Source organism: Gordionus sp. m RMFG-2023, chromosome 4 (genome assembly GCF_954871325.1).
Source record: "Gordionus sp. m RMFG-2023 chromosome 4, tfGorSpeb1-WG-v2, whole genome shotgun sequence".
Lineage (NCBI taxonomy): Eukaryota > Metazoa > Nematomorpha > Gordioida > Chordodea > Parachordodidae > Gordionus > Gordionus sp. m RMFG-2023.
The window spans coordinates 11986910-12002653 of NC_088778.1; the positions used below are offsets into that span (position 1 = coordinate 11986910).

A 15744-nucleotide genomic window follows, 5' to 3' on the forward strand; every position below is an offset into this window, starting at 1 on the left:
TATTTTCAAGGTGAATTCTTGTTAAGTGCACAGCAGCTTCACACCCACCAGGTATCCCTACACCAAGTTGGTAGGGGCTTAGAATGTGTGCGGCATCGTGTTTGATTCTAGATGCGATTAATTTAGCGACCAATCTACGGTAAGTTGAACCAATGGCGATGGGCCGAATGTCCTTGTTTGGTTTTTGGAGTGCGATGAGTCTGGCACCGAAGAGTAAAGGGGTAATAAAGCTGGGTACGTCTCCGTTTAGGATTTTGTTGACTAAGTTTGTGATTTTAGTGAGAATTGAAACCTGAGTACAGATCACAGGAGAGGTAATGTCCTGTAAAAAAATTGGTCTAATCCCATCTAGACCATGAGCCGAATCCCGATGAAAAGATAGGATTGCTTTCTTTATAAATTATTTTACTAAAAATAAATAAATAATAATTAAAGCTTGTAATTTCTATTCACGACTTACTCAAGTTGGAAGTCTAAATTAAAAAAATAATTTTATTGTTAATTAATAATAAAAACTAATTTGAAATCACGACTTGAGTCGATTTGAGTTCACGACTTGAGTTCACGACTCGAGTTCATAACTCAAGTCAGTTTGGGTCGATTTTTTCGACCCAAAACTTAGACTCAATTTTCGACTGAGTCGACTCGACTCAGTCCTTTAACAACACTAAGGATAATTATAATTTGTACCAAATTTTTTTAAAAAAAGCTTACTTTTTTTAAATTTCAAATCTAAATTAAAAAAATATCTCTTTATCCATCATAAAATCATGATAATTCATAATATAAAAAAATTACACTAATACATTCAAATATAAAAAAAATATAGAACATAATTTACTCTGGTGGGGTCTCACAAACCCCAATCAGTCACAAAATGCTTATATTTTAAAAACTACTCAACCGAAATATATGAAATTTGGAATATAGATTCTAAGATATATTTGATGAAGCTTAAGAATCCAGATCATAATATTTACCCGTTTTTATGTAATATCATATTTAGCATGCCTGGGGTTTCATATACCCCACCAGAGTATTGAAGGGTTAAATCTGATATTATGATCTCATATAATTTTTACTTAAAGGTCCGTTTAATATAACAATGCGGTATATTAATGTCATTCGTAGAAATAGTTTATTTCAAGATAAAAATGGGCGAGTTTGGCAAATAATATGGAACATTAAGAAATGATAAATACGAATTTCTACTTAATTCTTTAACAAATTTTTTTAATCTTATTATCAAAGGGAAATTAACACATAAACTAGCACCAATAATCTTTGGTGCTCGACTAATTGCGCTTGAAAAAGCTGAAAATCAAGTGCGCCCAATAGCTATTAGAATTTTCTACCGACGAACCATTTCAAAAATTCTTTGTAATCGACTCAAATCTACAATAACCTTAGCTTAGCTCCATACCAAGTAGGATTTGGAGTGAAAGGAGGGTGTGAAGGAGCAATCCATTGCAGTCGACTAGTTTTATCCAACCTCAAACCTGAAGATTATATAGCAAAACTAGACATATTTAATGCTTTTAATTCAATAGGAATAAAATGATCAATACTTTCATGGAAACATTCCCTGACTACCACAATTACATCCATCATAGCTATGGCATTCCTTCCTTACTCAAATTTAATGATTATTATTAATTCTGCAGAAGGCCTCCAACAGGGTGACCCATTAGGACCACTACTTTTTTGCTATACCCTTAAAGACCTAATAAGTGATATTGCTCTCTCATGCAAACTCAATCTACATGTTTGGTACCTTGACGATTTTACTATATCGGAGACCATTTCTTCAATTCAGAATTGTCTAGATTTAATGAACAAACACTTTGACGTATCCTTAAATATAAATAAATGCGAAATTTATCCTTCTCCGCCTCCAGACACCATATTAGATAACTTTAGACGGACACCCTTACAAGATTTCAGTATATTAGGAGCCCCATTGGGAGGTATAGAGAAAGTTTTTAATTTTCTAAATAATCACCTATCCCTATTCCCCAAACTATCGATCTTAAAAAAATTACCCATCCATCAAGCATATTACATTCTCAAAAACGCCCTTTTAATACTACAAATCCAGTATTGTTTAAAAACTTCTGGTGCCTTCTCTTTTGAAATTCTTTTAAAACAATACGAACAAAAGATGCTACAAATGATGACAGAGTTATTAAACATCAAACTCGATTCTAACTCATGGCTTCAAGCAACTCTCCCTTGTAAATCCGGAGGACTAGGCCTAAGATCAGCATTAAGTATAGCCCTTGTTTCCTTCAACTCATCAACCTTATCAGTAAAAAATATTACCTCGCAAATTATTACCATCGATAAAGATAATTTATTAGATGAAGCATTAGGTTGTTGGTATATTAATGTCTTACCAAACACAGCCCTACCAGATTCAACGAAACAAAAAGATTTGGATCAAGAATTGGTATCTCGTTCCTTAGCTTACCTCAACTTGAGCGATGATCACCAATTTAAATCCCGCCTAAGTTGACAACTATGGCCATGAATGATTAGATTAATATCCCAGCATTTTAAATAACCAGCTAATAGATAACGACGCTTTTCGTTATGCAATCAATTTACGCTTGGGCGTACCTTTTCTAAACCATTATATTTGCATGAAATGCAATCAATCGGCAGACGCGTATGGGAGACACGCTCTCCACTGTAAATTTATTAGATTCTATTCGTAAAATCAAAACACTAATAATATTCCCCTTCCCCCAACCCCCCCCCTCCCCCACCTCATAAGATAATCCTGAGTTGAGCTATTATTATTCGAGAATGAAAAGGAAATAAATTAACATCAAAATAACTAACTGCAATGTATCAACCCGAGTATTAGATATTGTGCCCCAACGGGTCCGAGAATTTTTTTTAGAGATTTCCTAGGAATTATTTTCCAGGAATTTATTTACAGGAAATATTTTCCGCTTGCCCTTCTTTTTAATTATGAGCCCGTGAAAGCCCCCGTGGTATAGTTGTTAAACAGTTGATTTACTGATTTCTGAAGTTTTTTTTATTTTACAATACAATTATATTGTTAGTGAAAACTTTTACGATGTATAATGATGATTTATTGCCCAACATGCACAATTATTTCAATCACCATGCATGTAAAATTGTTTAACTATCAAAAATTATTGAGGGAAAAAAAATCTAGTTATGTTGCAATATTTTTTATAAGAGTTTTCGGTATTAGTTCAAACTTAGCCAATTTGAGAAATTAGTAAATACAAGAAGTTTGGCTTAATCCTATAGTTTTTTTTATCTAGAGTAGTAAAATGAGTAAAAATTAATTTTTCTATCTCGTGGTAAAAATTTAAAAAAACTAATATATAATAGAAACCTAAAGAATTAAAAATTTTAGGTCCAACGACTTGGATATGAAAAATTTTACATTCTTTTTCTGACCCTAAATACATTTTTCCAAAATTTGATAATTAATTTATAAATTAAATTTTCATTTTAAACTGGGCAAAATCTAAAATTATTACCGATCGGATCTATAAAAACTTAAATACCTTTTGAATTTTAATATATTGGTAGAGATTCAGTTGAGTATTAATTTGAATTTATCATATTCATTTTTCAAATCTATTGACACTCTACAAATATAGTGGAGACAAAATTATTGATAATTAAATTGGAATAAAATAAATTTAAATTAATAGAGATTTAAAATTTCAGTTATTAGTGGATTTATATAGAAATAATTTATTTACAATCAATAGCGTTAGATAAAATCTTAGAGCATATTATATAAAATTAAACAAAATTGCGTTATAAATAAAAGAAAAAATTAACTTAAAATGAAAACACTGTACAAAGACCTACAACATGGTAATACACATATTTCAATTTAAGCTAAAACTTGAAATTAATATTTAAAAATATGGTATATAAATCGTATGAATGAATATATTAATGCCATCAATATTATAATGATATAAATATTTTATGGTTGTCGATAAATAATATTTTGAGATATATCAACTGTTGTTATAATTTATAAAACAAAATCTTCGATTTACCCCAACATTCAAAATCATCATTTACTATGCGCGTGAATTTTACAAAAAGGTAATCCATCTTTAGCAAAAAAACTTTGACCTTCCAATGGTTTGTGACAAACCTAATATAATTTAGATTATCACTGATAAATTATTTAAAATTTTTGTATAAATTGATAGTTTAATGTAAATATAAATAGTAATTATCGTAAAGTTTAGAAAAAGTTTTATTTGCAGTTTTCTAAACTTACAGTGCATTTAAAGCAATTCGAATGGTAGGATTTGTTTAAAGCTTCGACCCATCTTTGATTAGCTTCTATAGGCGTGCCACAACCGTGACATTTTATGGTAAACAAATTATTCCAATCTGCATTAATAAAAAGGAAGAGATTTTAATATTAAATTTCAAGTAAAATTGGCATCATAATAAAATTATCAATTATTAAAATTTTATGGTGTAATTATTGTATATATCTTATCATATATAAGAAAAAGAGGAGAATGAATGGTTCAAGAAATTTGCATAATAGAACTAAAAAGATTAAAAGGCGCTTTACATCTTTGAGCTCAGAAGGTTGTGAGGGTAGAGATGACCACCGATGTTTACCAAGTAATCACTGGAAGATATCGATGTAGTCGAAGAACTCAGTTTTGAGGTTTAATAGAATGTATCGATTATCTGAAACGCGGAGAAGATATTTACAAGGGAGAAATTAAAAATGAGAACCCGGTCTATGTACAAAAGGATTTGGAGATCTCCTTAAACTGACGACTCTTGTAGAATGATCTCTTTGATAGTTCAAGGGAGGAAATAACACTGGTAGAGGTTAGATGAAGGAATTAGTAAGGATATGGCGAAGAGAGAATCCACTACTGTTTCCGCATTTTGGAAAATGACATGATAACAGAAAAGTGAGGCAGTGCCTTGACAAATGGCAACACCCTGGCGCCTTAACCTATGATATAATAAGTTCTTTGAGAGAATTACCTTAAAGAACTCTGAGTGGTGCCTTGTATAATAAAAGAACGGTATGATAGTAGACTTATTCTACAACAACAGGGTGTGGGCATTCATTTTATTTGGGAAGGTTGGCACCAAAATAAATAATTTTGAAAAGATGTAGTAAGAATTCAGTTTGAACCAAGTTTAGATTGTGGCAATTGGAAGGCCCTTCAAATTCCAATCTTTTGAATGCTCTATGACTATGCAGGCGAAAATCACTGAAGGCGAAGGGTTTCAAATAAAGCGATATTTGAGAGTGAGACTGAGTATGGCCATTAGAAATTAAGGGAAAGGGTTGCCAATTTTAAATACCTTTTCAGAAACTTTTACATTTAAAATCAAAATACCTTGCATTACAAAAAGATGCACTTTGATATAATTGGAGGTTATTTGAAAGACATAATAACCCCCCCCCCCTCCCACTACCATTTCAGTTTTCTAATCCAAAATTTTTAATAATCACACATCCTTTTGTAATATGTCATTGAATAAGTTGAGTTGTCGCAAAGCAAATACCCGGTTTAACACTCATTAAATGATATATTATTTTGCTTTATAGATTTATCAAAGATTGATTATTTAATAAATATAAATCTTATTTTAAAAAAAACCTCTTTCGCAGTAAGGTTGTCCATTTTCCATGTAAAATGTTGAATTGCCAAAAGGTTTGTGACATTGAGTACAGCAAAAACATTCTGGATGCCAGGGTTTATCTAAAGCGTTCAAGCAATCCTACATAAGTTTACGTATGTCAAATAAATAGTGTTTTAAGTTTTAAATGCTCTATTGTTATATGAATCTCATTGTCCTAGCGATTATAATTTTTGCATCAGAGTATAAAAGAATCTATATATTAAAAATTAGGCAAAAAAATGATAAAAATTTCCATCTAAATAGGAATCGGATCCTAAATAAAACAACAATTAATCATAAACTTAAAAATTAAAAAATATATTTTTAAAAAAACCCCCAGAATCGCTTTGCCACATTTAGAACACCGCGGGGCAAAGTATCTTTCATAACATGTTTCACAATATATTTTGCCTTTTTCTTCCACGAATCCGATGGTTTGAAGTGATGTCTTGCAAGAACCATTTGAACATAGGAAGTGGGTGGGGCACCAGGCTTTATTTAATGCACTTATGTATGGGCCTCTTTAAAATTCGATTAATAAACAAAATATTAAAATTGCAAAGCTTAAAAAATAATTAACCCATTCCTTGTATTTAATAATCAATAAAAATTAATCCATAATGTAAAAATAAATCAACTAATATCAAAACAGCCTAACCAATTATATATCATAACCAAGGCCTCATTCATAGTACTCACGATGATAGTTAAACGATGCGATGTTCATCACTATAGGATAGCATAGCTGCATTATTTAACATATTTTACTTTGCAATTTAAGCCACAGGATGATGCGGTCACGGTTACTCCTAAATTTTAATTACTTTCGAACAAATAATAGCGCTTAGCCCCACTTAAAACTCATAATAATATTCTAAATTGATAAATTTGTTTTATTTTGTATTATAATTTATATTTTCGTGATTGGAGTAATTTTTACGATCGGATGCCCTGCCTGCCCCCCTTTAGATAGCTTTCAGTGAAAATGTTGTGATTTATAGATAAAGGATTAAGGAGACGACTTGGAAGAAGTAAATAGAAAAATCGATAGGAAAAAAGCATCTTTAGTTTCGATGTGATAAGACTGAAGATCTTGGCTGTAAGTTCGAGGAGGATGAAGTAAAGAAAGCATTAATGAGGATGAAAAAAATAAAGCACCAGCAGGCCCAGAGGGGAAAAAATTAGAGTGGAATGGATGACAGACCAATGCAAATCGATTTTATGCGAAGGAAGTATTCCCATGGACTGAAAAAGAAGTGTAGTTATTCCGGTTTACAAAAGAAGGTGATCCGATAGATTGTGGCTCGTACCAATCAATTAAGCTCCTGAGGTATGAAAAGAGAGTTTACAAGAGAATACATGAAAATTGAGATTAAGTGAAAATAGATATGTAATTGTCTTTATATCAGGGAACTATGGATGTAGTGTTGTTAAACGGCTCATTATGAGCCGATTTTTTAAAATGGCTAACTCAATATTTCATCCAGAAAAATACTACGCAAACCTGAAGATTTTGCTTATAGAAAGAACAAAGGTCTAGATATATATTAACGAAATCTCAAGGCTTAGGCAACATTTTTCTGGCTAAAATATTGAGTTAGCCGTTTTAAATAATCAGCTCAAAACGTGCCGTTTAACAACACTATATGGATACCATTTAGGTAGTAAGACAAATCAAAAAAAATATCAAATAAAAAAGGCACATTACCTTTTGTAGACTCGAAGATTGCGTTTAACAGATTCTGCACGAGTTTAATATTAATTTGAGAAAATCAGGTGCAGTGTGGTTTTGGTTGTGATGATGCCCAAACGACTTCTAAGATACATGCTGATGATAACGAAAGCTTTGAAGTAAGGGTTAGTGCGTCAGGGATGAGTCTTGAGTCCATAATTATTTTTCATAATAATGAAAGTAACGAGAGATGTATGTAGAGACACCCAAGGGAACATTTGTATGCTGATAATCTTGTACTGTTGGTAACAAGTAAAAAGAGTTAAAGGATAATATTATCATATCGAAGACAGTTATGGAAAGGTTCAAAAAAGATGAAGGTTGTAGGGGAAGGATCAGGAAATAAGGGAGAAACAGCCATTTAGCCATGTGGTGTATGTAAAAAAGGTGTTGTTGGAAATTTAATCCAATGAACTCGCTGTCAGAAATGAATATATAAAAGACGAAGTGATGGGAAGGGAAGCCTGATAAAAGCAAGCGCGACATTTATCTGTAGAAAATGCGTGGAATGAGTCAAAATAATAACATAGGCAATAGTCGATTGGGTATCAGCAATGGAGTTATCTTAGAAAAAGTAGAAAAGTTGTTATTGGGTGAAACGCTGAAGGCAGATGGAGGTGTTAATTATTTTATTATTGCAAGGGTCAGATATATGTAGAAGAATTTCTGAGAGATGTAGTCCATTCTAGTAATTAAAAACGAATCTCTGAAGCTGAAGGGAAATGTTTATGGAGGCTTGAGAAGTTGTTAGTCTGCGGTGGTAAAACGTGGGTAATGAAGGCGGCATATAATGCTAAATTGAAATGAACTTTTAGATGTATGGGCTTCTGAGAGAGAGACAACAAGCAATTACGAGAAAGGATAGGGATAAAAGCGATTGGAGTGGTGATAAGAAGATATAAACTGAGGAGGTTTGGCCATGTTGAGCAGATAATTTGATGAAGAGATGCACCTAGACGGAACTAATGAAATCAAGGCCTCGAATAATAAATGACATGAGAATAATGGATCATACCGATAGCAATGCTCAGAACCATAAAAAGTGGAGAAGTGGGATCAGAGGAGAAACTAACTTAGCTGGGAAAACCGGAAAACCACCATCAAACAATGAAGAAATTTTTATTATAAATTCATAATTAGTGAAGTAAATGTTTAACCGATTATGCAACTAAAATAATATAGTATTCATTAATATTCATAGCGAAATTTATTAATATGAGACATTTAAATAATTGATTTGATGTAAAATCCATGAATTTTTAGTTTATAATAAAATAGTAATAGATGAATATAAATAATTTATATACCTTATATATTGATGGCATAATTCACACACAGGTACTTTAATACCAGGTATATGGGTTTCATTAAAGATGCCATGTCCTAATTTAGTTTTTTTTTAAAATTCACAAAATAAAGACATTCATTTTTCATCTAGTAATCCAAAAAGAAATTTTATAAAAAATATTACCATAATAAAAGAAATTAACAAAAATTAAATTCAGGTACTAAATATGATAAGCAATAATAACTCATAATTTAATTATTACGTTATAATTTGCCTCCAATATCGTGATGCTCTATAAATTGCTAAAGTATTTATGGATAGTGAGTGTATTATGGTGCATGAACTTGAATTGGCTTAGTTCCTTACTAATAATATCCAATGTAAGACGAGATTGACATAACTACTGGAGTAAAAGAGTTAACAGGGTATTTAATCCATGTAGAGGTCTACAATGGACGGGTATTTCACCCTTTAAAAAATCTAATCCGTCCATTTATCTAAAAATTTGTTTAACCTGTCCGCCGGCCCAATATTTAAAAAATATTATGAAATAAAAAGCTAATTATTAATAAATATAAGTCCGTTCTGCAAATTTCGCTCAAAAAATAATTTAAATTCACCCGCCAGCCCATTGTTTTAAAAATATTTTAACAAGCTAGCCAAATGTTTAAATTTTTAAATTGGCAAAGGTGGGTGGGCTAAAAATGCGCCCGTTATGTGATTTTCTAAATCATTTTAATTAAAAAACATATATTTTAAAATCTGTTGTCTTAAAATTATAAATATTGGATATAAATTCCTATTTTTTCAGATTGATTTCCCTCCCCATAAGTAAAATCTTATATATGTTCCCTCCCCATAAATAAAATCTTATATATGCCACTGGATATAACAAGTATATAAATGCCCTAGGCTCATTCTTAATGGCGTGAGAGTGTTTTGATATCCTAATCTGTATATTATTTATACCTCAGACATTTATATATCTATGATGTGCCGTCAGAAATATTGTATGATCTAGGCCGGTTACTCCCAAAATAAATTAGCAATCGAAGCGTAGCATTAGGATTCTGGATATATTCGTATTCAATTTGTAAATTTCAAATATAATTATTTAGTATTCGTTCCTGTAAGAATCGAATAATATATCATATGTATGAATACGAATTAGTGATCTGCATAGGGTCTAATTTCCCAAGCCTGACCTGATCCCGAACAAATTTTATTCGTCCCAAAAAGTCCGACCTGAAATAAAAATTATTTGTCCGCCTGGCCCGGCACAAATTTATTTAAATGTAGAATTAACATTTTTTTTATTGTATAAAAAAATATTATACAAATAAAATATACTAGCCCTTGTTTCTTGCAAGAATTTTAAAATATATCAATTTATTTGACAAATGTAATGATATTTTATTTTAGTACACAATAAAAAAGATAAAATTCAAACATTTTATTATATATTTCGTAATCATACGTAAGATATAATTATAATAAAGATAATCATTGAATAGTTTTAATTAGTGCTGTAGACGTTACTTTAAACAAAACGCGTTATTCGTAAGAACGCGTCGCTATTCAAAAAATTAACGTGTTACTCGTTTCTTAAAAAATACTAAATATTATTATATAAATTTTTTCCCCATAGATAATAAATATAAAATTATACAAAAATAATATATTATAATATAAGTACCATTTGTAATCATTTTTATTTATTTTTAACAATTATTTATTTTCAAAATTTTGATCAGATAAACAAGAGCAATTAGTGCTCTACATAGCTTTCGCAGTGCTAAACACAAGTTCAACTGGCGCTAGGAAGGGTTGTATTATATTTAATAAACAAAAATTTTAATTGGGGAGATTTATTAAAAATATTTAAAGAATAATGAATGATCCTTTTTTTCAAAAAAACTTATTAAATAATAAAGAGTTTTTATATCTTTATAAAAAATATGGCTTTATCAAAATTTAATCTGAATTTATATTTTTACTATCATATGTTTTTTAAAATTTGAGCTGCTGCAGTGGCCCCTACACTTTCTGAGGGATGGAAGCAGAATACCCACTAAAAATTACCCCCCCCCCCCTTTTTGACACCCATGATCAAAATAATTTTTATTGCATCAATCTTTAATATATAATATAAATAAAATGTAAATAAATATATACTTTAAAAATATTTTTTTAAAATTAATAATTTAGATAAATTAGGGGAAGAAAAAGCGAAAGAATTTATAATTTCATCAGTATTTCATTGTTTAAAATTTTTTCCCATTGATAAAGTGGTTAAATTATTGAGGATCTTTCATGATGGTGCTACGAAATCTTGTTTTAATTAATTTAATTTTACTCATGACCATTTCAGCAGTACATGAGGTAGTAGGAGAGGAATGGTTAATAAATATTTATTTAAAATTATTAAATTAGGGAGAGCAGAAAAATTTAAAAGTAGACGATAAGGTAAAATAAAAGAATAGTTTGTCCAGTCTGAATCATAAGTCTCAGAATTATCATCATCATCAGAAGAAGAAGCTAAATAATGTATTAGTATAAATATTTTAATTAAATAAATTCACAATTCTCAGAATGTACTTTAGATTCTTTAACCACTAGGTCACGAGTAATATTTACTCCCCTGTTTTAGCCATCTTATAAATATTTCGAAACTTCAACATTTCTTCAAAAATTTGACTTGAATTTAAATGATAAATTCACATATATCCTCGATATCATTAACAATTGACTTTTCCGCTATTCCCTTTGGTAAAAAAAATGATGTTTGATTTAAGAATTTTATTGATTCTCATTAAATATTTCATTAAACTGCATAATAATCAAATCAAAAATCAAGTGCAGCATAAAACACTGGTTTTAAAGCTAAAAAAAAATGATGAAAGTATATACCTCTCCTTTTGGTATTGGAATGTTTGAAGTCTAGAACTTTCAAAATGAAAAGGTAGATTTCTCTCCTTCATAAAATCTTGTGCTATTGAAAAAACATACAAAAATTCAGTGTTATTATCAATTAGGATTAAAAAATAATAAAAGACAGTAATTTAAATTATATTTCTCAAATCAGGCAATCTTTTGCCAGTTGAATTTGATTTATTGCAAACCACATATCCTTCGAAATGGTTTGTAATTTTGTACAAGCCAAGCTTGTGGTCAGCAATATTTTATCCAAAACACAAAGTGATAAAATAAAATAATATTTTTCTATATTAAAGACTTTAGCACTAGCCATAGTGGAAGTGGCAGGATCTTCAGAATTTTTTAATTTGTCAAAGCTGCCCTTAAGGCATCATAAAGTAGGAAAAAATTTACAATTGCTTTGTATGATTATAGCCAGCTTCTATAAATATAAAATAAATATGTTAAATCTAAACAAATAAGATAATAATACTGAGTGGTATTTTTGATGCGTAGAAATCGTTGCTATTTTGTCAGTACATTACTCTGACATGCTTTAGGCACCTCATATCTTTTAACGTCATTAAAATATACAAAAATGTCATCTAATATTCCTAAAACATTTCGAGTTCTTTAATTGATCGGCATGATTAATCAATGATTAAATTTAATCGATGACAATAGCACCAAATAAAAGCTGCCTTTGACGCCTCCGCGCTAATCAAAGCCTGCACTCCATTGATTCTTCCACTCATGTTTGAGGCGCCATCATAGTTTTGCCTAACTAGAAATTCGAGATTCATGGAGCCAAGTTTGGATATTATATTATTTTTAATATCGAGACCAGTTGTATTTCCTGTACAATATATGTCTATCAGTCTTTCAACAGGGTTAGGTCTCTCGCTATATTTAATAAATCTTACTAAGCACCTGTTAAATTCAATCCCCTTTTGAATTATTTTTATAATCATATTTTTAATGGTTTCAATAAGAATATTTATGTTATTATATGATAAGATAAGAGATTTGAATATAATTTAGATTTTAATCAGGGTTTCGAACCGTTAAGCATAACGGTTCGGTTTGTTCCGGTTTTTAGTTTAAAATTTTATAAAGGTTTTGTTCCATTTCGGTTTTTTTAAAAAAAAATTATATCGGTTCGGTTTATAATTTATAACGGTTCTTTTCGGTTTGTTCCGGTTTTTATAAATTTGATTTTATAAAAAATTAATCATTAACCATATATATATTAATTTTAGAGAAAAATTTTTAAATTTATAATTTCTTATTTAATTTAACCATGATAATCTAATAGATATTTTTATTAAACTTAGTAAATATAAATTAGACAAATTTATTTTTTTTATTTCATATATAAATTAGATAAAAACAAACATGCGTAAATACAATGATGAATAAAATAACGCATAAATATAATAAAATGTATACTATTTAATTTATGTTTAAAAAGAGAATTAGAACGGATAACTAAAATATTTTCTAATATTTCAGGATTTAGAGAGTATAAATAACCAATGGGGGGGGGAATCCCCCCATAGCAAATTTGACTATTTTCATAAATATCATTTTAAGCTAATAAAAATTTTACCCCCCCCCCCCCCCCATCAAAATTTTACAAATATTAGAATATCAATTTTCCAACATATTATTCAAAAATAAATAAAATGAAAAATATTTAGTCAAAGAGATTGAAATCAAACGATAATTTATTTTATTATTATATATATTTATTTTATTAAATTCAAAATTAGTAGTGAGTTAGAATTAATAAGTATTTTTAATAATATTTTAATTATTAATATATATCTATAATTTTTTATTTTTACTTCCATTTTGTAGAACAGAAGAAATAGAAATACTAAAGTTAAATAAGGCTAAGCGTGAAAAAAAGTAATGTGTCGTCAGAAGTGATATCATTATTGAATTCAATTGATCAATCAGAGTTTATTATTGCTGCTAGTTGCATCAATAAATTATTTTTAGTTCACTACTTTGTAGAAATTTACAAAAACCAAATTTAGATTTGGTTCAGGTTATTGATTTGGCGGAAAATATACATGAACAGGTAGATACAATAAGAATGAATGTAGTCATAATATTTATCTAGACGTTGAATCGAAGGCTAAATTTTATGATATAACACTAATTAAACCTCGTCTAGCACCTGGGCCATTATTGAGATGAAAATAAATATTGGCTCAACTGAAGATATTATAAAATATCCATTTTCATCCCATTCTTAGATACTTTTTTATCGCAAATAAAAGTACGGTTTTTAGATAAAAAAAACAAGTCTTTAGCAATTTTAAAGTTTTATTACCCAAAGATCCTTCTTCGTTTTCTCACTATTGGTAAAATTAAATATTTAGCAAAATTTTATTCCTATGAGATTGATACTGGAATAAATTTAATCAATGAATTCGAATTGTGGTATAAATATTTACTACGTTTAGCTATTTTACCTGAGCATGCTATTGATGCGCTCAATCGGTGTAAAGAAACCTTGGCTCAATTTCCTAATATTTCGAAGTTGTTTTATATTCTTGATGTTTGCCTATTACACGAATGAAAAGACTTTTTCCAACTTGAGAAGGTTGAAAACATATTTACGAAGTACTGAATCTCGGCTAAATGGGTTAGCTCTGTTAAATATCTTCAATAAAAAAATTATATTCTACTTATATTGTATGAGAATTTAAGCTAAGGCTAGTTTTTAAAGCAAATTTTATAAAAAAAATGACATTACACTTTATTTCAACTTTACATTTAAAAAAACCTTTACATTTAAAAAAACTTTATTAAATATAATATACCTAACTTGAAATAATAAAAAATAGGCTTGTAATATCCATAAGCACGAATTAGTAAATAATAGCTAAAACATAAGACCCGGCTGAAGGCCAGGTAAAAGGGGTTTGGGGGCCCCTATAAGAAAATCTTGGATACGCGACTGGCTAGCACAGTTATAGCTAACTTATAAAGTTCTGGCATACTATTCTTTACATTTTCCCACTAATTCAAAAGATTAGTATCTTTTTCTAATCTTTCTATATTATCAAATGACCGAATTTTCTATACATTTATTATAATTTTCTATGCCCTGAGAATTATTCTTATTAAGACTTTCATGGGACTTTAATAAATCTTAAAAATCATCATCTAAATATAATGACTTAAATGAATATTAGAATTCTGAATTTAAAAAAACAATATGATTATAAATAAAAAATTATTATATCATTAAAATATTGCTGACCATTTTATTTATTGTCATTTAAATTCTATGATCCAAGTTTTTATATTGAGATAAAAAATAAACCTATAATATAAAAATGAATGTAAAAAGTACTTGATTTCTATTAGATGTTAGTTATTAATAGTAGAATTATTTAATTTTTAACTAAATTATTAGCAAGTATTATTATAAAAGCTAATTAATAACTTGTATAAACTTGTTAATTTAGAGAATAATTATGTGTGGTTTTAAGATATCTTATCTAATTAACAGATAATTTGCCTAATCTCTAATAAAATAAGTATTTAAAGAGAAAAACAATAAACTTGGTATTAATTGATATATAATGTTGATAATATAAAAATATTTAATTTGAAAAGAAATCACCAATTTAAAAAATGCCCCCAAGGAAAATTTGAATTTCAAATTTAAGGTTAATAATTTCAAATTAATTATTTTTTAAAACCGTTTTGAGCCGGTTTAAACCGGTTCAAAATATTTATAACGGTTCGGTTCGCTCTTTTTATAATTTCTTTATAACGATTCGGTTAAGGTAACGGTTCAGAAAATCATAACGGTGTATTCCGGTTTAGCGGTTCGGTTCGGTTCGAAACCCTGATTTTAATCCCTTATTTTTGTTCTCCCTTCTTCTTTCTTCATTTTGTTGTGAATACATTTTGACAACAAATTCGGAATCTGCAAGTAGTTTATTAAGGCCCATCATATTGCCTTCTTGTTGCCTATTCCCTAGAAGGCTTGGTTACGAGATATTAAATAACCTAGACATCGTATTATTATTCTTATAATAGAACGGTTATTGTCCACACATTCTTTCTGGGGAATTATAAATTGTAATATGTAAAAAAGCTACTATTACAA

At 29.1% G+C, this 15744-nt stretch overlaps 2 protein-coding genes across 8 annotated transcripts in view; one reads left to right on the forward strand and one right to left on the reverse strand.

Annotated features, from left to right (window-relative positions):
• LOC135928942 (protein cornichon homolog 4-like) overlaps positions 1 to 15744 on the forward strand; it is an 85431-nt gene that overhangs the window by 35485 nt on the left and 34202 nt on the right. The gene's annotated exons all lie outside the window — the stretch shown is intronic.
• Positions 3794 to 15744, reverse strand: part of LOC135928399 (PDZ and LIM domain protein Zasp-like) — a 41789-nt gene continuing 29838 nt past the window's right edge. For 3 of the 4 annotated variants that reach the window (XM_065464854.1, XM_065464852.1, XM_065464851.1), the window contains exons 12-16: positions 8713 to 8788; positions 6008 to 6194; positions 5652 to 5772; positions 4289 to 4404; positions 3801 to 4159 (exon numbers count right to left, since the gene is read on the reverse strand). In XM_065464854.1, coding sequence (XP_065320926.1) covers positions 4076 to 4159; positions 4289 to 4404; positions 5652 to 5772; positions 6008 to 6194; positions 8713 to 8788 — 584 coding nt within the window. In that variant the 3' untranslated portion in view covers positions 3801 to 4075. Of the gene's footprint in view, positions 4160 to 4288; positions 4405 to 5651; positions 5773 to 6007; positions 6195 to 8712; positions 8789 to 15744 lie in introns of all 4 variants that reach the window. The other variant, XM_065464855.1, reaches the window with a different exon arrangement.